Consider the following 25,013-nt stretch of genomic DNA (forward strand, 5'->3'; position numbering starts at 1 on the left):
GCTGCCCCGGCCCGGCCTGCCGCGGCCAGGCCAGCGAGCTCAGGGCCCACCCGGGTCCCTGAAGTGTCTGTCTGTGTGTGATCACAATATACCGCTGAGGTTTTCTCTTGTGAATTGCTGCTCACCGCTTTGGCCCTTCACAGCATTAATCCTTAGACTAAATTAGAAGCTGGCACCATTTTTCAGCCTATGCTGCTAAGAATACATCACATTGATCCTCTCTCCGTACGTTGGCATGCATGGGAGCAGAAAAAGAGTAGGAAGCTATTGAAACTGAGCATAACAAGTCGTTCTGATGTTGGACTGCTTCCGCGGCCATCAGCTGGGCGGCTCTTGAGGACGCCTGGGAGCAAAATGGATTTGGGATGGGAGTTTTGTGTGGCTCGGTGTGTAAGAGCAGCTCCGCAGACGTTCTTTGTCCTCCAGGAAGGGGAGCTGTACGTACATCAGTTCATGAGAAATCTGCCGACTTTGATCTGGCATTTGCATTTTCTTCTTGCTGTGGCAAAGTCAGAAAGTTGCAAACAGCCCCTGTGCTGACAGGGACAAAGAGCCAATTTGCAGGCGTTCTCAGCTCTGCTCAGCGTTGCAATGCAAGAGAGAAGGCAGAAAAAATGTTTTTTTAATTGGATCCTCATTTTCTATGGCTTTACCTAGCATGCATTTTGAGTAATACAGCTAGGTAGCTCATCAAAAGGCTTGCGAGTTGAAACTCTTAGCAAGAAGGATGCTTTTGATATCATTCCCATAAAAGTCATTGCTTGCTACATTTGAAGGGAAGATGGCAACTGTACATGCTATTTAATTGAAACCTCATGGAGTACATCTAGGACCTGGGTTGTGATCACTGCAAAACCGGCTGTTCCTCCCACCCCCGTGTGCCCAGCGCGGTTTGCTGTTCCACCTCAGCCAGGTTTGATGCAAACTCCAAAAAAATCATGCAAACAACTTCGTGTGTGCTCAAGCAGATGAAGTTGGTTTGCACGACCTACAGCTGTTCTGCTCGGGGGTGCTCACAACTAGCTGGCGAGGGAGAGGGCTGGGGTACAGGGGTTTTGTTAATAATTATCTGAACACAGTCCATTTATAAATCATTTGATTGTTGGGCAAAAGACTTTTGGATCCATCTATGACGCTTTTACATTCTGTTTCTCGTGGTGACCCTCTAACCGCGTTGGTCTGCTGAGGAGCATGGGGCAGCCCTGCGGCAAAATTGCCCCAGTTGCACTAGTCGCAACAATTTAATCTTTGGCTGCACTGATGTTGTGCCATGCACAGCTGAGGAGAGCTGGCCTGAACCCTGCACACGGACCTGTGACAGCCATCAGGAGCTTTTCGTGATGAGCTGAATTTGGAACAGGCTTAAGAGCTGGTGCAGGGGCAAGTTGCCACCAGTGGTGTTGTACCGATACAGCTCTCTTCGTGACATACTGCTTTTTTAATGGTATTTTATGGTAATTGAAACACATTCCTGACTAACAAAAATTTAAGTTGTAAGTTTAAAGTAAGTGTCCATATGTTGTTTTGTTTCCACATATTCTTTTGGTTTGGGGGGGACAAAATCAGTAAGTACTGAACTAAATCAGTAAGTACCACTTGATAAGTAATAAGCTAACACAATTTGGTGTGTTTAAATTAGGTTTATTTGGTTTTAAATAGGTTTTCTGGTTGGAGGAATCAAATAACAAGGCAAAAGTAGAAAATGGATACTTGACCTTGCTGTTATTTTTTGTAAGCGTTGGATAAATTGATGATAGCTGTTGACTGAATTATTTGACTAAGACCAGTTAACTAATCTAAAATTTTAAGTAAATGTTGCTTACGCAGCCCTGATTCCTGGATCTTTTCTGTTGTCCCTGCTTCGCTTTCTTCATTTTATCTTTTTCTTTCCTACAGGAGAATGTAGCATATACCTCTGCATCGCTTTCGGTTCCTTTCTCTTTTCACCTCCTGTCTCTTTCCTTTTCTCCCCACTCTTCTTCGCCTCCACCCCTGCATCTTCTGCTTCTCCTTTCTCTGCCACGTCTCCATTCCGTCTGCGGACTCGACTTCTCAAATGCATCTTTCAGTGTCTCTCTGCCTCCCGTGACCGTCACCCACTCAAACCAGAGCATCTGTGCAGTCTTGGGAACACCCAGGTACTTAGAACCTGAGGAGCTACTGCATTGGCGTGAATATAAGGCAGCAAAAAACAATAATCCATCTATATTTTCGCTGGGCCACCATGGTAAGAAGACACTGGCTTCTAATGAATCAGTACAAAAGAAGTAGATTTTGCTCAACATTATCACTACTGTCCACTGAGCTGCTGGGAAAGGGCAGGAGTTAAAATCCCGCCATGCTGTTGAAGGATTTGAGCGCGTTTCCCATTTAAAGAGTTTGAGGATTGTGCCGTTGCTCCAAAACAAGCTCCTGTTTCAGAGCTTTCCTTTTTTTCAGTTTTATTCTATATAGACCTTAAAGGATGTGTGATGCAAGTTTCCCTAACTATTTTTTTCTATATCTTTGCACTTCTAGAAGCCACCCGTGGATTTCTGTGCGCAAACAATGCCTTCGCATCGCGGAACCTGCTTTTTATCACCGTCGTATTTTTGCCATGTAACACATAAAATAAAAACCTAAATTACTGTGTCATTCAGCTGCTTCCATAAGGCTTCTACTGCAGACTCATGGAGAGATGATCATTTCACTCCTCTGAATAAGTTACATAATTGGAAAAGTTAATTTCACTTCAGAATTAAAAGCTGATGCATGGATAAAAGTTTCTATCTATAGAATACATGATTATTATTTAGAACATGGCAATGCTGGTATGAATTGACAATGCTAACAGATTATAAATAATTTTGTTCAGAAATTAAATGTTGCTTCAACTAAACTGTAGAAGCCGCGTGTGGAAATGCTGCAATGCCGCAGCAACAGGTGCCAGTGAGGAGCAGCTCCTGCGGTTGCCCACATCCCCCAGCCCCCCACAGCCGTGGGGCAAGAGATGGATCCTGAGCTCTGGTTTCCAACCTCCCTTGAAAGAAACGCCCCCCGCTTCTGGCAACGGGAGAAGCTCTGGCTCTAGGTCACTTGAGAGACACAAAAAGTGAACCCCCGCGGTGGACATGCTGCTTGCTTATATTCTGTTGTTGGAGGGTTAGTTTTGTTGCAAATTGTGTTTTGGATCAGACTGACATAATATATCTGCATTATATTTTAATTTGAAAATATTTGCTATATATATATATATATTTTAGATTCAGCTATAGATTGATGTCAATGAGTTTTTAGCAGTGTAAATGCTGTTTAATAAAATGTCAATAATCACAGAATCACAGAATGGACTGGGTTGGAAAAGACCTCAGAGATCATCCAGTCCAACCCTTGGTCCAGCTCCAGTCCATTGACTAGATCATGGCACTAAGTGCCATGTCCAGTCTCAGTTTAAAAACCTCCAGGGCCGGTGAGTCCAGCACCTCCCTGGGCAGCCATTCCAATGCCTGACCACTCTCTCTGCACAGAATTGCTTTCTAATCTCCAGCCTCAATTTCCCCTGGCAGAGTTGAAGCCCATGGCCCCTTGTCCTATTGCTGATGCCTGGGAGAAGAGCCCAATCCCCACCTGGCTAGAACTGCCCTTCAGGTGGTTCTAGAGAGTGCTGAGCTCAGCTCTAAGCCTCCTCTTCTCCAGCCTAAACAAGCCCAGCTCCCTCAGCCTCTCCCCATAGGGCTTGTGTTCAAGTCCCTTCACCCGTCTTGTTGCTCAATGTATTAACCCCAATACAGCTGTCCAAACTGAGCTGTTGGGGTTGCGGGTGAGTGCGTTCGGATGGCTGGAGAAAATGCAGTGTGCTTGTGTTTGTACTTCAATTCCAACTTGACACGCTAGGAGACAGGATACCCTTTTTTGGTTTTAATTTGTAGGCAATTCTTGCTTTTTTTGCCCAGCATTGAGATTATTTTTTTCTCAATGTGTTTGCAGTCGCATGTATCACGCTGCTTTTGAGGTACTTTATTGTAGTATCAGAGAAACAAACATACAAGAGAAGGGTAGCTGTACAAACTCTGCGGTACGTTCTGTCTGCACTGACTCTGCCCGTGGACGTTTGTTTCCGAGTTGTCACATTTTTCTCACAGGTCTTGGGAGCTGTTGTGGTGGTTCTGAATTTGGATTTTCACTCTTGCTGCCAGTTCTGGTGTTGCTGGATTTTCTATTTGGTCCTTTTGAGTGGCTTCGGTTCTAACTCCAAAGAATGTGCTTCCTTCAACTTCTCTGTGAACGTATAAGGAGAAAAAGCATTCAACTCCTTAACAATTTAAGGAGAAGTCTACTGGAACCATAAAATGTGAAATGCGTATGTTTTAACCTGTTAATTAAAGAAGCAATAATTGGAATCTTAAAAGAACCAACTAAAATCTAACATTATACACTTGTGCTCTGTTGTAGTCTTGTAATTTCCTGCACTATTTGCCAAATTCTTCACACACTTTTCCTCTAGTCAGTCTGTAATTACCATGTGGTATAATTAGATTAATATACTTGCATTTATTGCAGCTGTTTGTTAGAAGAAAGTTTTGTACTTCTGCCTTTATATTTGTCCTACATGAATGGCTACAGAACTCTGCATTTTGATTAAAGCGGCCTCAGCTCACGCAGGTGAAGAGCAATCAGTGTCCCGGTGTGTGGAAGCGTTCCTGCTCTCTATAAGTTTCCATAGTGCTGAACTGTTTTGTTTTTCCTCTTGTGTTCTCCTTAGCGGACGAGCACCAATGGAAGGGGCCCTTCTACTTCATCCAGGGAGCAGACCCTCAGTTTGGGCTGATGAAAGCCTGGGCGGCTGGAGACACCAACAACGGAGATGACGAGTGGGGAGAAGAAATCAAATTAGCAGAGCAAGCGGTGCAGGCCGTTAACAAACTGAACCCTAAACCCAAGTTCTTTGTGCTGTGCGGAGACCTTGTCCATGGCATGCCAGGTACGACAATTAAACGTGTGGAATGGGAATAACAACTCCATTTTCTTAATATTTCAGATTGGCAACAAGGCTAATTTAATTTCTTTGACTTCATAATATTCTTTTGTAGGTTTTGATGTGCTACTGTTTTGATGTTTGGGGAAAAAAGTGCACTTTGTAGATGGTTCTTGAGACTACTCTGATTTTTTCACCCGAGTTCCCTGTATCATTCGTTGTAGGGATGTACTTTTGTAAGTTAGTTGCTTTTTTTCAGTGGGCCTGAGGAAATTTCCTTTGAAATGAAAGTCCTAAGGAGACATGGTAAAATTCTTTCTTCTAAATAAATTGCTTTGAGCAGACAAATGGGGACTCCAGCCATTGGGGAAAACCAGCGCCAAGACAAGAATAAAAAACAGCTATGTCTCTTTGACTGCCTAAAGTGGGTGAAGCTCAGAGTGTCCTCTGGCTTTCTAATGCTTAATAAATTTGACTGCTTTAATATTTAAATTATTAAAATGCTAAAAGTCAGTAAATTCAAGTTTTAGCTGCGTGTCCCGTTGCTGCGGGACTCTGAGACCAGTGTGTGGCTGCAAAGTCAGAGGAAGAACAACAGCCCATCTGGAAAGGTGGGCTACAAAGTTTGGCAGTTACAACTTCCAAACAGATCGGTAACGTTTTCTTCTTTAAGAAGACAAATACTCTTCTTGGAAGTGAAGGAAGACGTGACGTTAGTAGTTGACAGGCGGTCCGGAAGGCAGATGTGAGCGCGCTGCGCTGCACTCGCAGCCGTGCCGCGGCGCAGGGCTGCGGACGCCGTGCCGCGGCGCGGGGCTGCGGACGCCGTGCCGCGGCGCGGGGCTGGACGCCGTGCCGCGGCGTGGGGCTGGACGCCGTGCCGCGGCGCGGGGCTGCGGACGCCGTGCGGGGCTGCGCGGCCGGCCCGGCCGAGCTGAGTGCGAGTCCCGGTGCTGGCTGCGCTCTCTGCTCCGCGGCCCCTGCGCCTGAGGTGGCGCTTCCCTGCGCGTTTGCACAGCGGGGCTCTGAGCATCTTAGAGACCTGTCATTGATTCCTTCAGCGTCCCGCAAAGTGGATTTTAATACCGTAACTGTCAAATTAATGGTTCAAATTGATTGGCATCATTTATAGGCTACAGACTTTCTTTTGACCAGAACACAATTTCAGTGATAGAGTGAGAAAAGGTAAGAAACAACAGCTTTAAGCTCAGTAGAATCTACTGTGTAACACCTCAGTAGCTGGATCGTAATGTGAAGTCTGCCATTATGCAGTTGCTTTATTCATATATGTTCTTCCATTAACCTTAGAAGTACAGGTTTAATGCAGAATCATAAAATAATCTCTTCCTAAGAATCATCTGGCCTTCCTATAGCAGAGATTTTAATAAGTTTTCGTTCCACATGTGTTATCTTCAGTATCCCTTGTAAGAGGAAAACAATTCAGGACAAATAATAGGTGTCCTACATCCTATTGAAATGGATCTTTCACTCACAAATTTAAGTGATCCAGGAAGCTAAGCTAATTTTATTTTACCTGGGAATTTCTCAAAGGCTCATAAAACAATGTAAAATTCTGAGTCCTATTGTCTATGAAGGCTTTAAACAATGTTAGTCTAAGGCTATTCTGTTGATACAGAGGAAGTGTGAACTACTGAGAGGCAGCATTCTTCTGACTTCTGCTGGGTACCGAACGGCCAGGTGCAATAAATACATGTTCCCTGTGGCAGGTGTTATGTTGTTTTCTTTTTTAGTAATGGATCTCTGTAGTCATTATTGTTCTTTCACCAGTGTATGTCTCAGACTTGTATTTTAAATACAAACCTGTCAGGGTTTTGCAAAACATTATCATATATTCATTTTGCTAACAAACGCATAAAAGAAACTGAACAGGATTGCAGTGCTGAGCTCACTTAGCTTGCCTGATATCCGTGCTGTGTGGTGTAAAATACTTGAAGCTGCCTAGTGCAATTTCCAAGAAATTGCCACCAAAGCAGTTCATTACGCAGTGGTCCTGAGGGCCTTTTCTAACCTAAATGATGGTAAGATCACCTCACTTGAGCCACCATATTTTAAATCTAATAATGTCTTCTTAATTGAAATGATGGTAATACTTTGTAAGCCTGTGTTACTGTGTAGTCCTAGAATATAGTTAAGGAAATGTACAGCTAAAAGGAATTTTAAAATATTCAACTGGAACAATTACTTATTTGATTACTGCCTTTGTATTTACACAAATGGCTTGCTGTGCTGTGAGTGGGTAAACAAGTAAGTACAATTTAACAACGAAATTGTACACATAAGTACTGTTTTGCAGTCAGCCATTTGTCTTTCTGTCTAACCTGATGAGATAACAATGAATCGCTGTGTTGCACATACCTGGGGATTGACACTGACCGGTTGCCTAGAAGGACAGGGAGGCAGAAAATATGGCATACGGCAGAAAGCTAAATCTCTGTATCTCAAAGAATTTGAAACAACACTCTGAATGTGTATTTGGGAAATGAAATAATAAGTTTTTCAAATATTTTTTTCCTACATTTTCCTCTTGCTTACTGATCTTCTGGAATAGAAATTCCTTCAAAACACAAAAAGAGTTAAAGGAAACGTAAAGATATTTTAAAGCAAGGCAACTCACATCCTCTTTTAAAAATGTCTTATCAGTAAGTTACTGACCATTTCTTTGGTTTGGCTTGTTAATAGCTGTTACTGTATGACACATGGCGAGACACGGGCATTAAGAAGCCAAGGTGTTTGCTTTGTAAGAACTGATTTGTTGCATATTCTTTTACCAAAATGCTGATGTTTTTCTGCTGGAAGTTGTCAAGTTTGCTGCCCCGTTCCATGCGGAGCCCAGGGACTGCGCTGGCCGCCCTCTCACAGGGACAACTTCTTACCTCTCTCCCATGGGGATGTGTTTGAACTCCTGTGTATTTCTGCCGCAGTTGCGACTCAGGTACAAAGCAGGGGCCGTTGTATTTCACTGCCATACGGCCCGAGTCTCTCCATTAATTCCAGTGCTAATACCATGCTTGAGATGTCATACTTTATCTAATCCATTTAAACAATTCTGCCTTCAGGTGAGATAAAAAGCTGTCAGCAACAGCTTAGACTCTTGGAACTCTTTCTAAAATGTTTTTATTTCACAATTGTAAGAATAATATTGAAATTTGCCAGCACTTTCTTTAGTTGTTACAACAAAAATTTGAACTTGTAAGAAGCCTTTCAGCAATGCTACACTAATGAAATAGAGCGGACAGAGAATAAGAATTTTTATAGCAAATAGCTTCTCAGATAACTTGAACGTATAAATGTCTGCAGGATTGAAGACTGGTAGTAATGTTTCTTTTCCTGGAGTAATTTAAGTATTTTCACTGTTCTAGTAAGGATGCTCCATAGTGCACGTGTACAGTAAACGCTACTGCAGTCACCTCCTGCTGCTCCACGGAGGAGTCTCTACAAGAGTAATTGCTGTGGCAGTTCCCTTGTCACGTTAGTTCAATAAAACGAAATATTAAAAATTCATTTTTTCAGTAGGCAAAAATCAGGAATGGCATGAGACAAGACATTGATTCATCATTGTGAACTTGGCTGGTGCATGTATCTTATTTAATGTCTCAAAGTGCCTTTTAAATCATCTGTGTATATCAGCTCTATTAAAACTGAAAACAGCGTTAATCAAAGTGTAGCACGGCTGCGTTGCAGTGTGGCTTCTGAGGAAAGCTGCCATCAGCTACGGGTCAGCTGCATTTTACAGCCCTTTGGCCAATGTCTGTTCAGTTATTTGGATTGTACTGCTTTGTAATCAATGCCTGTCAATGAAAAGGGGGAGGAAGAAAACTCCCAGATCTTCCTCTCTTTTCTTAAAACATTTTATCCTGGGGTACTAAGTGTAAAGTTCATGCTGACTGTTTTAAAGCAAGTGCCGGAACCATTTAGCTGAAGCAGCGTTGAAACCTTTTGCAAAGGAACCCCAAGAAATGTCAGAATTTCAGCAGCCAGGAGCCATGAGCAGAATCCTGATCAGCTGGGAAGCAATCAGGCCCAGCACTTGGAATCCATTACACATGTCATTAGAGCAACGCAGTAATCAGCGCCAGTATCTTGGTATTTAGCTGCTGATTAAAAGTAGTTTGTACTCTGAATATTATTTTCAGAAGTTTTTCTTGATTACATAATCAAAAATAGGATATCTATTCCTGGTAACACTAAGACTGTTGTGCATAATGAAGGATGTTAAGCAGTACCATATAGTGCGATGGTGTTACTGGAAGTAATCTATACAAACTAAATACTTACACCTAGATACCACATGGGGATGAAAGACTTACTCCTGGAGACACCTGCGTGTGTTAACTTAGTGTATCGTAACTCGGGATGGCAAAAGCAGCCGCGAGTACCTGCCCCTCGTCACTGCCCGCTCAGCGCTGGGCCTGGGTTTTCTTAGTTCTTTAGTTTATTGCTGGAGGGGTCAAAGCCTTTGCTGCCCATCGTGTCCCTTGCTTGTGCCAGCCCTTGGTGAACCTCGGTCTTCCCGGCACCAGCCCTGCATGCCCAGGTGGTTTTCCAGTATTATTCTTTTCAAGTCCATCTTCGCTTCCATCTCTCTTTTACATCCCTTTTCACTGGTACTCAGGCATGAGTTCCCCATTAGCCAAGTCATTCTCCCCATACTCTACTGTTAAGGACCATTCTTGTATTAAGAGGTGCTTGTCTGTGAAGACACATCAACTCTCAAACTACTTTGGCGTGAAGCGTTGTGGTTCCTTCCTCATCCCGAACCTCGAGTGCGGGGCCGTGTCCAGGACAGAGCTGCTGCGTTTGCCCACCTTTCGTTGCCCCAGCGGGGGATCCAGCCGCTTGCAGCCAAGGTCACCCCGCTGCAGAGACACGGGCTTGGGAAGCTGAGCATCCAGCAGCTGTTTTTAAGCGGCTGAATTCCTTTGCAGGAAATTGTTTAAACTGCATTTTTGTGATGATACTGTTGCTGTCAGTAACGTGATAGACATCGGTTCTAGCCAGCAAAGTCCTTTATGTGATGTAGCTTTAGACCAGGTGTTTAATTATTTTCCATTAATTGCTCTGCTTACATGGGTGAAAGAACAAGACAGCAAGTCTGCAAACTTTACTCAGCTCTGACTGTAATAAAGTGTAGCTGTTTAGAGACTAAATGAAACGAGACTTGGCTAATAACGTGTATAATCGAAAAAACTGATAGAACTTGATTAAGCTTGATCTGTTAGCAGTGTAATAATGGATCAGTGAGCAAGTAATGTTTATGCTTGTAGTTTTAGGTTCATTTGTGCGTGTATGTTAATTAGAAGAAATCAAAATCACTAGAACTGAGTATTACGGCACTTGAAGTACCCTATGAACACTTATACTAATTCCTTTAGTTAGGTGCAAGCATAATCTCTAATACACACATTTCCTGCCCAGGTCATTCAGTGCCACATAAGCTGACATCAGCCTTTTCCGTCAATTAGGTAAAAGTGGTGAATTTTTTTTCTATTTTTTTTCTTCCTCCTTTGTTTTATATTATTAAACCGCTTAATTAAAGGCTTTCAAGCTGTTGTAATCCATTTCTGAAACAAAGCTGATTCTGGTGAGGGCCTGGTTCGCTCTGGCGGGCCAGCGTGCCCATGGTGCTCTGCTCGAATCCCTGTCTGGCGGGCGGGACGAGGAGGAGGACGCCCCAGCGCTCGCATCTGCTGTTTCAAAGGTCTTTTCTGTGAAGGATCCACCTTTTTGTGTTGGTTTTTAATATCCATTTGGAAAGAACAAATCGATCCAGACAGCTGTGTAAGGGGTGGCGGGAGACAAAGCCATTGTGTTTGAAATAAACTGAACTCCAGTAAGAGAATTCTGTTGTCTGCTCTTCCACATGCCGACTGAATTAATTATGATGGTACTTCTTCTGTTTTAATTAATCTGCCTATACTTCAATTTCATTTGCTTCAGCAGCAGTTGTCCCTCTTGCTTTCCAGGTTGATCACAGTGGGATAAGCAGTTGTGCCTATTCATGCTTTCTTCTTCGTTCCAAGCTCTGGCGTTGTGGGGCTTTTTTGTTAGACTTTTATTCCTTTTATAGCAGATAAAATATTGTAAGTGGTCTTACTAATTTTGGACACTTTTAGTCTTTTTTTTTTAAAAGACTTCTCCTTCTTAGCTCCAGTTACACGTGCTGCGTTCCCCGGCTCGATTTACCGCATTGGATATGACCAGTATGCGCTGTTCTCACCGCGGCCTTTCCTCCTGCCCAGAACACTGCGAACACTTGTGGGCTTTCCAGGATACTCCGTGTTATTTCAGGTGGTTGCAACACTGTAGTAAAGGGATCTGTGAGGGAGGGCAGTAGCTTTGTAGAATGTATGTGATCAAAATATGAATTTTGTATCCAGGCTAAAGACAAAGTCTCATTGACTACTTGTATTTTATTATTTAAAATGTTTCCTTAGCATTGGACAAGCTTGCCATATATAGTTAATGGTTGTCTGCCTGGTAGAGTGAGCATTGATCTTGTTTTCATATAAATATATATCACAGAATCACAGAATCCCAGAGTGTCAGGGGTTGAAGGGACCTGGAAGGCTCATCCCGTGCAATCCCCCCATGGAGCAGGAACACCCAGATGAGGTTACACAGGAAGGTGTCCAGGCGGGTTGCAATGTCTGCACAGAAGGAGACTCCACAACCCCCCTGGGCAGCCTGGGCCAGGCTCTGACACCCGCACCGGGAACAAGTTTCTTCTCAATTTTAAGTGGAACCTCCTGTGTTCCAGTTTGCACCCATTGCCCCTTGTCCTGTCACTGGTTGTCACCAGAAGAGCCTGGCTCCATCCTTCTGACACTCCCCTTTCCATATTGATCCCCATGAATGAGTCCCCCCTCAGTGTCCTCTTGTCCAGCTCCAGAGCCCCAGCTCCCTCAGCCTTTCCTCACACGGGAGATGCTCCACTCCCTTCAGCATCTTGGTGGCTGCGCTGGACTCTCTCCAGCAGTTCCCTGTCCTGCTGGAACTGAGGGGCCACAACTGGACACAATATTCCAGGTGTGGTCTCCCCAGGGCAGAGCAGAGGGGCAGGAGAACCTCTCTGACCTACTGACCACCCCCTTCTAACCCACCCCAGGTACCATTGGCTTCCTGGCCACAAGGGCCCAGTGCTGGCTCATGGTCACCCTGCTGTCCCCAGGACCCCCAGGTCCCTTTCCCCTGCGCTGCTCTATAACAGGTCGTTCCCCAACTTATATTTTTGCATGTGTTCTTCCATTCACATACATGCAGAAATAACTTTCAAATATTGTGTTATTAATGCAGTACACTGCAGTAAAAATGGCATTTCCCCCCCCCAGACACAAACTAGTTACACCTTAAATGACAGAAGGTGGTTGGAGAGAATGGGACTGAAGCTGTGTCTGTGTCAGAGCACAGAGCTGGTCACCAGCCACACCAGCATGGAAATAAGTGCAGGGATGTTATGAACTAGGCCAGTGTCAAAAATGTAACAAATCATTCAGTTAAGGGATCAGATATTTTTGGTTATTCTCCAAAGAAAACCATAAGCAGGAGAAGGTTGCTGAGGCATTACTTAGAGCACCTTTTCGTAGTGAAACTGAAAACAATGTCACAACTGTAAACTTTTTACTATATTTTTCTGTTTTCTCAGATCAAATAATTGGTTAGTTTATATATTGTTTGTGATATCAGTGCCACAAAATATACATTTAACATCTATCAGATATACATTTCTTTAAACCTCAATTTGAAGGGCCAACTTCACGTTAAGCGTGCATTGAAGTCACCTGATCAGGACTCCGGTGTTCACCATTTTTAGCACTGGAGTGTCTGCATTTCAGGTTCCACTGAAACAAGGCCAGTCGGGGGGGGTGTTCCCCTTTATTTAGAATAGGCATCTACCTCACTCCCTACACCTTCTCATTTTAATTTATATGTAAAACTTGTAATCTTCACATGCTGTTCAGATAATATTAATGATCTAATTCTGTCCCATTCAGGCAAACTTTCCTTCACATGATTAAGACACGGGAGTCAGGTCCATTGTGCCCAAAGATTACATACACTCATGGCACGTTGTCCCATGAAGCTTTTGGAATGAATTGAGGATTTTAAAAATGAAACACTGATCCCAGTGACCTGTGTTCCGAATAGTACTGATCAATGACCTGATCAGAACAGAACTGGTTCAGCAGAAGGGACACAGTGCCTATGGTATTTATTGCCTTACTGGATCAATATCTGAACAATCTGTTAAAGTCTGGTAGACAAATTGTACAGCGTCTATTTGTCTACAGGGGACGTTACTTCTCACGTTAATTTTGTGCAACTTTTTGGATAGTTAGTTTTTGTTTAACCCACCAATGCCAACCGAAGCTTCTATGGGAGGGTAACAAGATGGAGTTGGTCAGAGTATCGGTACCTTGAAGCACGATAAAATGTACACGCTTTTATAAATGTCTCTTTTTGTAAATGGAACAAGTTAAAACATGGTGGTTTCAATCAGCTTTACAGAGCTGCAGTCATATTTGACAAGATTTTCTTCCCGCTCCTTGGTGTGCCCGCAGTGTCTCTTGCTCTTTGGGCTGCAGTTGCACACAGATCTTCCAGGATTGTGTCTGTTACCTGTTTTCATTTCTTACTGTGCTGTCTTATGTATGTTCCAGGCCATGAGCACAACAGAAAGTGCCAGAACTTCTAGACAGAAACCAGAGGCACCTGTGGAGCTGGATGGCTGGGCTGCAGCTGAAGGAGCTTTTTGAACATCTCCATTGCAGCTGAGGCAGCTACATATCTTTTTTTCCGTATCTGTCTGTAAAATGTAAATGTGCTAAAAACAATAGCAGTGTAGCAACAACCGCTGTTTAATCCAACAGAGTTCCATTTGCTGAGGCAACGTAAAAGACACATAGTTTTATATTTGTAATATAGCTTTAGGGACTCAACGGGAGGGAACAAATGTCTGCTGATCTTGATGGAGAAAGCGAATTGTGATGTGCACTGATCCTCTGCAGAGAGATGGATCCTATACGTTCAGTTTTCCACAGCCTGTTCCGTAGGTGCGTTACAGCCACTTGTGGGTGTGAATCAGCTGGTGTGAATTTAAACCCACAGCAAACCCCTGACCTTCAGGAATGCCAGATCATTCTTTCCTGTTGCTCAAGACCTCCCCTGTTTTTCAGGAGGATGTTAGTTATCCTGGGAGTGCCAGCGCTGGCACCGCTGCCCGCGGCTCTGGTGACGCTGGTGCCGGGTGACTGTGCCGGTGTGGTCCCAGCGCTGTTGGCAGCTGGTTACTGGAGCTTACTGGGTGAACTGGAGCTTGGGGCCGGGGTTGCGTGGTTACTGTGATCGGCTGCAACAAGCTGAAAACAGAGGTCTCCAAATTATGAGCAGCTCATTGATGGTCTGTTACTGGTTACTGAGGCAGCGCGGCTTTGAGGGCTAGAGCAAGTCTGCTTTAAGCGTAACGGGAAAAAGCAGCCGAGCAGCAGGGCAGGGCACCGCTGTGGCGAGGAAAAGCCGTGCCCGGGAGCACCATCTGTGTGCGGGGTGGAAGGAGACGGGCTACCCAGAAAGTCTGGTATCCTGTGAAAAGACCAAGAATTTGGGAGCAAATTGTCACCGTCACAGAATCACTGCGAGACTGCTGCAGGTGCTTCAGCATCCCTCCATGTCCGCCCTCCCTGTCCTGCTCTCTCCGCTGCCGGTGTCCCAGGCCCTGCGCGGCGGGGCGCGGGTGACCGGGGTCCCGGGGGTCCTGCTCTCCCGGGCCTGCTCCCCGCAGCAGCTCTGCAGGCTGCGCCGCTCGCCGTGCACGTCCCCAGAAATGCTGCACGGTTCGCTAACCCGCTGACTCCCCCACAAAGCCTCAGTAAAGCATATCAGCTCAATTTGACTAATTACAATGTTGGGCAACACCATGCGCTTGATGTGAAAAGCAAAACTGCTGGCTACGTACCCTATCCTGTCTGCCATGCAGACAGGGTTTTGTCATGTAACAATACAGGTGATGATATGCACCAAGATTTTTAAAAGCAGGTGCCAAGTATTGGCATTCTGAGTTCATATTGAGGTAGCAATTAAGGGACATGATTTTCAAATCAGCACCTCTCTGTTTGACTTCTGCTTGATGATCAGGGTACACGATGAGCTGGGCATGCTAACTTTTATACAGTCAGTACCTCTGATAAGCTCTGACACCTATTTACGTTCAGAATAGATGGTTTCAGAGCTGAGGACCATGAGAGCTGATGGTTCTGGTGTCCAGACAGTGCTGCGGCTTCATTTCTGTTCATGATCACTGCAACATCTGAGGGCGGCGTCTCTCCTGAGAGAATTACTAACTGGGTTATCTTCAGCCTCCTTCCCATGCCCAAATTTGATGTGCCACTGCCGCAGTCTAGAATACTTTGTCTCTTGTTTCTGTTAAATATTGAGTGCACTAATATGACTTCCTCTAAAAGTGTAATTTTTATAGATACTAAACCTTAAAGTGTAACCTGCAGCACATAATTAGAAACATCTGCCTTACAGGGTAACTCTGAGAAAACTCTTTAACTTGTTCAGTTTTCTAAATGAAGGGAAAAGCACATGCCATAGCAAATGTTCCTAGTCAAAGCATTATTAAAACCTGTTCTGAATTCTCTTAAAAAAGTCTTGGGCCTGCCCAGGAGGGGTCAGTGAGCAGCTGGTTTCAGGAGGAGCTGAAGCTGGAGCCTCGCAGGGCGTCCTACCCATCAGCTGCCTTTGGAGCCACTAAAAAAGAACATTGAGATAATATTGAGTTTCACAACTCATTATCTTATCTTTGATAACGTCCAGAGTCATTTGCATGTTCATGTTCTTCCTTCTTAGGAAATACTTCATGGATGCTCAGTGTAGCACCTTGTGCCTCTGCAGGTGTTGTGCAGGGGGCTCGGCCCTCTGGAGGGCGGATGCTGTGCCTGGCTGAGCGCAGCAGGTCCCACCGCTGCTCACATCTCAACGGAGCTGCTGCCAGATTGGGGGGTTTGCACGTGAGATGGGCTGTGAATGTAATGCTGAAATCTGCATGCAAATGCACAAGCTGCCATTTATACATTTGTGACGTGAATAAATTACAGATAAATGTCAGGTCCTGTACAAGTTCTTAACGTTATATACAGTGAATTAGTAAGATGCTCTACAAAGGAAAAAATGCCTGAGAATACTTAATATCTTTCTCAATAAGTGATTTTACCATGGTAAATCTGGCTGTGAATTGCTTTTATTATTGCTTTTAAACTACCATTAAATAACTTATTTTGCTAAAACAAAGGAACATTAATTTAAAAAAAAACTAGCCAGACAAAATGAAGCTGCTCTCCTAGTCTTAGAGGTAGTGTGTGTATATAGAGGTAGTGTGTGTATGTAGAGGTAGCGTGTGTATGTAGAGGTAGTGTGTGTATATAGAGGTAGTGTGTGTATAAGGAGATACTTTGTAAAGTTTTAGTTTTAACTAAAAATACAATAGTTCTTAAAATAAAAAAAAATCCCTTTCACACCTAGAAGGCAAGAGCATGAATGCTCGTGTTTGTCTGTTTAACCGGCAGGTTTAAAACTTGTGTCTTCAAAGGTGGTTCCAGCTTAAAAAATGACAGTAAGGACGTCACCTTTACTATATTTGCTCTTTTTTGCTGCTTGCGGTGGCTGCTCGGCTAACCAAAGCGGGGCTGTGCAGAGTGAGCTCCATCCGTGCGGCTCCGCCACGTCCTGCTGTCACAGCTCCGCCGTGTCCCTCTGTCCCACGCGGCTCCGCCGTGTCCCGCTGTCACAGCTCTGCCGTGTCCCTCTGTCCCACGCGGCTCCGCCACGTCCTGCTGTCACAGCTCCGCCGTGTCCCTCTGTCCCACACGGCTCCGCCACGTCCTGCTGTCACAGCTCTGCCGTGTCCCTCTGTCCCACGCAGCTCCGCCGTGTCCCACTGTCACAGCTCTGCCGTGTCCCTCTGTCCCACGCAGCTCTGCCGTGTCCCACTGTCACAGCTCCGCCGTGTCCCTCTGTCCCACGCGGCTCCGCTGTGTCCCACTGTCACAGCTCTGCCGTGTCCCTCTGTCCCACGCAGCTCCGCCACATCCCGCTGTCACAGCTCCGCCGTGTCCCTCTGTCCCACGTGGCTCCGCCACGTCCTGCTGTCACAGCTCCGCCGTGTCCCTCTGTCCCACGCGGCTCCGCCGTGTCCCGCTGTCACAGCTCCGCCGTGTCCCTCTGTCCCACGCAGCTCCGCCGTGTCCCTCTGTCCCATGCAGCTCCGCCACGTCCCGCTGTCACAGCTCCACCGTGTCCCTCTGTCCCACGCAGCTCCGCCGTGTCCCGCTGTCACAGCTCCGCCGTGTCCCTCTGTCCCACGCAGCTCTGCCGTGTCCCGCTGTCACAGCTCCACCGTGTCCCTCTGTCCCACGCAGCTCCGCCACGTCCCGCTGTCACAGCTCCACTGTGTCCCTCTGTCCCACGCGGCTCCGCTGTGTCCCACTGTCACACCTCCACCGTGTCCCTCTGTCCCACACGGCTCTGCCGTGTCCCGCTGTCCCGCACGGCTCCGCCGTGTCCCTCTGTCCCGCACGGCTCCGCCGTGTCCCTCTGTCCCATGTGGCTCCGCCGTGTCCCTCTGTCCCACGCGGCTCCGCCGTGTCCCTCTGTCCCGCACGGCTCCGCCGTGTCCCTCTGTCCCATGTGGCTCCGCCGTGTCCCTCTGTCCCACGCAGCTCCGCCACGTCCCGCTGTCACAGCTCCACTGTGTCCCTCTGTCCCACGCGGCTCCGCCGTGTCCCACTGTCACACCTCCACCGTGTCCCTCTGTCCCACACGGCTCTGCCGTGTCCCGCTGTCCCGCACGGCTCCGCCGTGTCCCTCTGTCCCATGTGGCTCCGCCGTGTCCCTCTGTCCCGCACGGCTCCAGCAGAACTGGCAGCTCAGTCCCAGCTCCTGCGCCTCTGTCAGGGGGTTTATAACGCAGCACCAGGTGGAAAAGGCCCAGGTTGACCTTTCAAGTGCAAAGCAGCAGCGGTGGCGTGGAAATGTTTGTATGGAATCAGGTAAAAATGTTATTTGTTGAATGCAAGGTAATTTTTTAATATGTCACTGACTCATCAACGGGCTTTTTTTGGTACTGTCATCTCACATAACATGCGCAGTGTTTAAGTTTAACCTAATTTCCTGACAAGAAGGTATCTTACTCTAAATAAACTCACTGCAGCCATTTCTTCTGCTATTGCAACTGATCAAAAGCTTTGATGTGCTGGGTAGGATGGAGCCCAAAGGAAAAGGATTCTTAGCTGTTTTCTTCTCCAGACTCTTACGCTAATGTTAATATTGTCTAAGAATTTGGGTAAGTAGCACATTATTTCTAATAATACCTAGTTCAAGAAATGTCACTATGGCTGCATAAATAAACATTTTATAGTAATTCTAGTAAAATTCTAGTAATTCTGGCATAACCTAATGGAGCATTCAAAGCCTCCAAACTGCTTAGTGTGAAGTTTAATTTGCTCTAATCAACCCAAGAGCGGGGAAACCTGCGATGTTTTCCATGCACGTTTGACAATGCATTGCAGTCTTGGATTGCGAAGAAACCACAGGACCATCAGAAACAAATATTTAATATTCAGCACACAGATACTTATTTTTCCTTTAGACCATAATCTCTAGTCCAGTCCGGAGCTGAACTAAGGAATCCCGTTGACAAGAACTCTCTCTATATGAAAATCTTTGAGATGTAATTAATTAGACAATTGTCTCAAATCATATACTTTTATGATACAAGTATCAGTACAAGTATTAGATTCAGTACTAGTACTGAAAATGTAGTAGTAAATTTTATATTTATATATTATATATATATATATGGAAGCCTAGTTAGATTTTTCTCCGTGTTGTAGTAAAAACTTAATCTGTTAAAGTCAAATTATCATTTATTTTCTTGCTTTTTTAACAACCCGGAAAGTTTTAGTTTACAGTATCATATTCTCAGCTTTAGCACTTCAACTTCTGTGTGAACAATTGAAAATGTATACAATGGAGTGGACATCTACAGGCAGTTAGTTCTGTGGCACCTTGTACAGTAAATACATCTGTGGTAGAATCTTCGCTGCCTCCTTTGTTCTCTTGGAACTGGACCTGCTGTTTGTCAGGAGGAGCCTGACGGTGTCAGTGCTCTGGGTGTTGCAGCTCTGGTTGGACGAGGCGACTAGAACTGTCTTTGTGGTTTAGAAGTGTTTGCTTTTTAAAAGGCACATCTGCAGGCCTTTCCGTCCTTCTGAATGGTATTTTCTTCTTCTCCCTTGGAAGCTGGTGGCAGGAGATCTAGCCCACGTCATTTTGACTCAATTGATCAAGCTGACCCAAGTCTTTTCCAAGCGGCCAAGCCTCTGTGGTCAGTGGAGGGTGACGTTTTCCTGGGCAGGCTGGGCGGGATAATTCCCGTCTGGAGCCCGTTGGGACCGTGAGCTCTGCTCTGAGCACCCGGGCAGCGCGAGCACAGAGCACAGACACACTGGCCAAGCCCCTTTGTGGTCCGTCTGGACCGCTGACCCGCGCTGATACTCTGTCTGTTCTGTCCTCGTTCTGATAGCAAAGGTGGCTTAGCCAGGGGAGGCGATGCCTTGGACACCAGGAAAAGTACATCTCTTCTTAAGCAATTGTACCCACTTACTTGAGTATTTCTCAGTTTAACAGGACAATTTCATCAGACTTAAGGGACTAGTGTTTCAAAGTCATGCTGTAAGTACTTAATACGGAACTGTAAATATGATGGAGGCTTCCAAGAGCTGTAACGTTCTCACAGCAGTTGTTTGAAGAAGGTGTGAAACATTCAAATCTTGCTCTGTCTCTGAAAAACGAACAGTTATTGGAAACAAGACTTTTGTGCCTTCAGCTTCTTTTTATTAATCTTGCTGTTATTACTCCTGCAATATTGTGGCCTGTTTCCCTGCCTGTGGTGATGTGATCGGAGCAGAGCGAGGCGGCGGTGGCCTGTCCCCGCTGTGACAGCCCCGACGCGGGGACGAGGAGCAGAGCTGTGCCCAAGTGAAGCATCATTCTCATTTTCACAGCGGAGTGAACAGTAAATGACACAAACCGGGCTGTTCAGTGGGCACCTGTGTGGCCCACACTCAGAACAACGTTGGCATTTGCTGTCCTGACTCTGGGAGCAGCTGAGCCCAAACAGACAGCCCTGTTCGCTTTGGGGGTTTTGTCATTGCTTTAATGTAATAATTCTTAATTATTAGCTAAAGCCGGAGTTAAATTTTCTTCTTGTTTCAGTGCCCAGAGCTCTAAATTTAATTTGTGTTTTCATGCAGGAAGATTCTTCAGTGCGGTCACTTTCTGCATCTCAGATTATTACTTGTTTCTAATGCACCAGGAATCGCTTCCAGCTGCAGACAAACGAGTATTTCAGTTCCCGCTTTGCAGTGGAACTAATGACATGAGGTTCTTTATCAAGTCAGACTGAGGAGTCAGTTTGTCCAGTAGTGAATACAGCCATAGTTACACTATTTTAAACTGTGTAATAATTTTTTTGCACATCGTAAAATTGTTTTGAGGCTGTTTGGATGTTAGAAATATATAAGCTGAAACGAGAGAGAGGAGACAGGTTATTACAGCCCAGACTGACAGAAAGACCTGTTTGAGAGCATGACCATCCAGGTTTATGAACACTGATCAGCTTACTTGTGCATGCAGTTGTTTGGAATGGACTTCATGATGGCAGGTGCTACAGGGGAGACTTTAAAACCAGGCCCAAGGAAGAGCACAGCCTAACAGGAGTTAGTAAGACGGGACTGGGTGGCCTGACAGATCTTTTCAGTCATGAAAAGAAAAAAAAGAAAAGGGGCGGGGGGAACCCCACAAACACACAAAAGCCAAACACAACCCCCAGACATCTCAGGAACAGGAGAGAGCACAAAATAGTTAGACTCTTTGATTAAAGCAACTGTAACGCACTGTAAGGCATTACACCAATCTGTCTTTCATTTATAACAATGGTCATTGCCTCTTGTCTTCTGAAGTCACAGTAATTCTCCTAATATTATAATAAATTACAGAAGGAATGGGCCCAATTTTTTTATGAATTCCATTTGCATTGGTGGTGTTTTGACATTTTTCATTTTGCTTTTATCAAATTTAGTTACTATTTCTATGTGATATTTTGTATAGCATTACAATCTACAGTTCAGCTCCTACCTTTTCTTTGATAATCAGTCTCTTGGGTTAATTGCCAGGCAGATTCCAGTTGTTGTATCAGGGCTTTTCAAGAGTGTCGATCACATAACAGCTCATATTTAAATAATTTTCTTCTTAACTTTCTTCTTTTTCAAACTGAAAATTTGTGATTTCCTTCAAATATTGTGTTTGCAACTCCGCTTAAGTTTGGGATACTTTTAAGATACATTGAAATACTGAGACTGAGTGATTTAGAAATGCAGGAAGTGATTGCGCTCCATTTTGCCGTGTTGTTAAGTTGCAGCCTCACCCTGGACGCGCCTGAGCTGCTCCTGAGCTGGTCCTGAGCTGCTCCTGAGCTGGTCCTGAGCCGGTCCTGGGCCGAACTGCAGAATCACAGCCGGGGCTTGGGAGGGGCCTCTGGAGATGCTCCAGTCCAAGCCCTGCCGAAATGCCTAAATGCAGCAGCATCATGTAAAATACTGAGGGACCGACCTCTGATGGGCTTTTTCGGTGTGAATTTCTGACCACTAGCTGTGATGGCTGAAAGCGGCTGGATTGCCTGGGACACCCCCTGGAACGCCACTGTAACCCCCTTCCCCAACAGCAGGAGAACAGTGGGTGCTATTGTTAATTGATTGCTGATCTTTCATTTGCACCACCCGGGGGAAATGTCCCAGTGCTGGTGGAGGTCACTGTAAGCAAAGAGTTGCCTCAGATGCAAAAACTGCCACTGGCAGTTGCAGAGGTGCGGTTTGGGGGTAAACAGCGCTGCAAGTTGGTTTTATAGCTGGTGCATTACAAAACCAAACCCAACACGTCGCTCTGTTCTATGGAATCCCAAAGTAAACTGCAACTGTGGATTAGTAGCAAAAGGATTATATCTTTGGCAGAATAATTGTGAATGCTGCTTCTGCTGACTGAAGCCAGCTTCAGCAAAAACGCTGTGAAGGTACTTGGTTTGAACGTGCTCCTTCGGGGAGCGAGGGCAGGTTGTGTGAGCTGCTCCAGGCAGTGCAGGGAAGAGCACTGGGAGCGTTCGGGCAAACAGCAGCACGCCATGCGGCAGAGCCGCGGCCGCCGCAGCTCTGTGCGCCGCCAGCGCCACGCGGCTCGCAGGAGCTGCACAGCACGGCCCGCAGCTGCACCAGCGCTTCTCTCCTTCCCGCTCTGCGTAAAAACCAAACTGCCCTTTATGGGCTGTTAGTTTGTGAAGCTGTTTATCTCCAGGCAAGACTGCATTTACAGAATCACAGTATCACAGTATGTTTGGGATTGGAAGGGACCTCAGAGATCATCTGGTCCAATCCCCCTGCTGGAGCAGGAACGCCCAGGTGAGGTCGCACAGGAACATGTCCAGGCGGGTTGGAATGTCTCCAGAGAAGGAGACTCCACAACCCCCCTGGGCAGCCTGTTCCAGTGCTCTGGCACCCTTACTGAGAAGAAGTTTCTTCTCAAATTTAAGTGGAACCTCTTGTGTTCCAGCTTGATCCCATTACCCCTTGTCCTGTCATTGTTTGCCACCGAGAAGAGCCTGGCTCCATCCCCATGGCACTCACCCTTTATATATTTATAAACATTAATAAGGTCCCCCCTTAGTCTCCTCTTCTCCAAACTAAAGAGACCCAGCTCCCTCAGCCTTTCTTCATAAGGGAGGAATGTAACAGGAATGTAACAGAAAGACAGAACAGTGTACCTTGGGATTTAAAACAGCCACTGCGCACGGTGCCAGGATAAACAGAATAGAAATTAATTTCCGCTGCATCTACCCTGACACTCCCCAAATTATTTTTTTACATTGCCTCTTGGCATTATATTCTTTTCCCATTCACCTACAAGAAACTTCTATCTAAGCTAAAGAAAAACATGTCATCAAATAAAAATGTCCTTTGTAATAATTTGAGTAATTAAATATTACAGCTAGCTCTCTGCCTGGTAGAGATGAAAGGGGATTTTTTTGTTACGCTATTGCAATGGCCACTGCAGTTTTCTAGTGGCCCCCGGCTTTTCTCTATCGCTTTATCTCCTTAGTCTTTGTTATCTGTCCCTTACCAGCGGGGTGTCCGGGGCACTGCAGGGCGCTGGGTGCTGCTGGGGCACACTGACATCAATCTGCCTATTCCCACTTTATTTTCGTGGATTTCTCTACTTTGGAAGTTGTTTTGACCTTCTACCATGAAAAGGTCAAGCCAAGATACAATTGTCCTAAAATAATCTTTACTTAGTATGATTTCCTAGGCTCTTTGGGCAGGGGCCTTGTTTTCCATTTTGAGCAATCTGTTTTCTGCAATGAAACACTGAATATGTCTCTCTGTTGCTATAGAAATAATATTGCATTAAATGAGGGAACCAGTGCCCTGCTGTCGACAAATCTAATCTAAGTGTTAGTCTCTGGAGCTTGAATTTCACCACTGGGAAGAGGTATACATAATTCTACAAATTATTGCTGTAACTTATGCAGAAATGTCTTTATGCTCACAAACTGTTAGCTGGATTTCCCAAGGTGGTGGCCCGGAGATCAACGCGGTGGGATGGGTTTATCTTAGCAGAGCCTTCCCCTCATCTTTCCCGGCCCCGTATTTATTCTATAGCCTGGAACGTCCAGTTCTTCCTGCAGGAGAAGCAGCTTTCTCAGGTTCCCTACCTGTGGACAACAAAGTGTGCCAGGTTTTTTTTTTTTAATGTTTTTTTTAAATCCAGCTCCTCCCGGTAACATGAGATGCCATTTGCCCTGTTTTTTTCTGGCATTAATGAGGGCATTTCGGTCACTGGCCGGGCTGCCCGGCGGCAGCCCCGTCCACCAGCGGACACAGGCCCGTCTCTCCACGCCAATAACCGGCTACCCTACCCTTGACCTTGTGTGCCACACGGCAGCTCCCGCAGCCATCTGTACCTATAGACATGCTTTACATATAGTAGTCATGGGTTTCTCCCAGTGTTTTTCTAAAGCTGCAGAATTCTGGTGACGGGGATAACGTTGTACTTAAGCCTGGAACTATAGGGTGTGGAAAAGGAATTGAAATCCTCGCTAATCATCGTTACTAAGAGTCAGTGTTTGTCAACATATCGATCGTAGGTGTTTTCAAGGAACATGGAGAAAAAAATCTTTTATCTCATAGTTACATTACAGGAGCCATTCTAAAACATTCCGGTGTATAATATATATGTGTAGTTACAAAAATAGAACCCTATTTAAAAATACATTATTGATTTGCAGAGACCTCTGGTATGGAAGTGAATGTTATAAATCTGATTTCAGAGTTCTTGTAAAAATCCTGTTACAACTTCTTGGTTCAAAAATGCAGTTGTTATTTGTAAAATGGACCCATGTTAGATAGATGTTATGTATTGGAGGACAAAATACAACTTGAAAATGTTCTATTTAATTCATGAATAAGAAACATACCAATGGCCTCTGATTAAAGATTACTGTTTAGAGAACTCTAAAAAGATCTCATTAGAATAAAACAACTGCTTTTGGAAAAAAATCCTTTCTCTCTTTTTTTTTTCAGTGATTGTAAATTAATCCAGCAATTAGATCAGCCTTCCCAGACAGGGACAAATTCCTGAGCACCAGAGAGAAACTGTCTGGCCATGCATCTGAATAGAAAACCAGAAATGCGGGGAAAAACTAGCAAAGTTCACAATTAATTGCAAACACAATTGTTGCAATTAATACCATGCTCGTTAGTAGAACAGGCTCATCATATAAACAAGCTGCCACAAGACAATAAGTACATTTTTGCTGTTAAAGTAGTTCTTGTAATGAAGGAACCACCACCACCAAACTGAATTCCTTTGCACAGCCATAAAACATAACCCCGAAGCTGACGGGGTTCTTACCCGTGAGGCTGTCACACCACCC

At 45.2% G+C, this 25,013-nt stretch overlaps 1 protein-coding gene across 3 annotated transcripts in view; it reads left to right on the forward strand.

The window, feature by feature from the left end:
- Positions 1–25,013, forward strand: part of CPPED1 (calcineurin like phosphoesterase domain containing 1) — a 47,520-nt gene that overhangs the window by 5,468 nt on the left and 17,039 nt on the right. For all 3 annotated transcript variants that reach the window (XR_014185367.1, XM_082065032.1, XM_082065031.1), the window contains exon 2: positions 4,742–4,960. Coding sequence is in view for 2 of the 3 variants with exons in the window: in XM_082065032.1 (XP_081921158.1) it covers positions 4,742–4,960 (219 nt within the window). In the remaining variant the exon portion in view is untranslated. The remainder of the gene's footprint in view (positions 1–4,741; positions 4,961–25,013) is intronic.

The sequence above is a fragment of the Streptopelia decaocto genome, assembly GCF_964273445.1.
Source record: "Streptopelia decaocto genome assembly, chromosome: 13".
In the NCBI taxonomy this organism is placed as follows: domain Eukaryota; kingdom Metazoa; phylum Chordata; class Aves; order Columbiformes; family Columbidae; genus Streptopelia; species Streptopelia decaocto.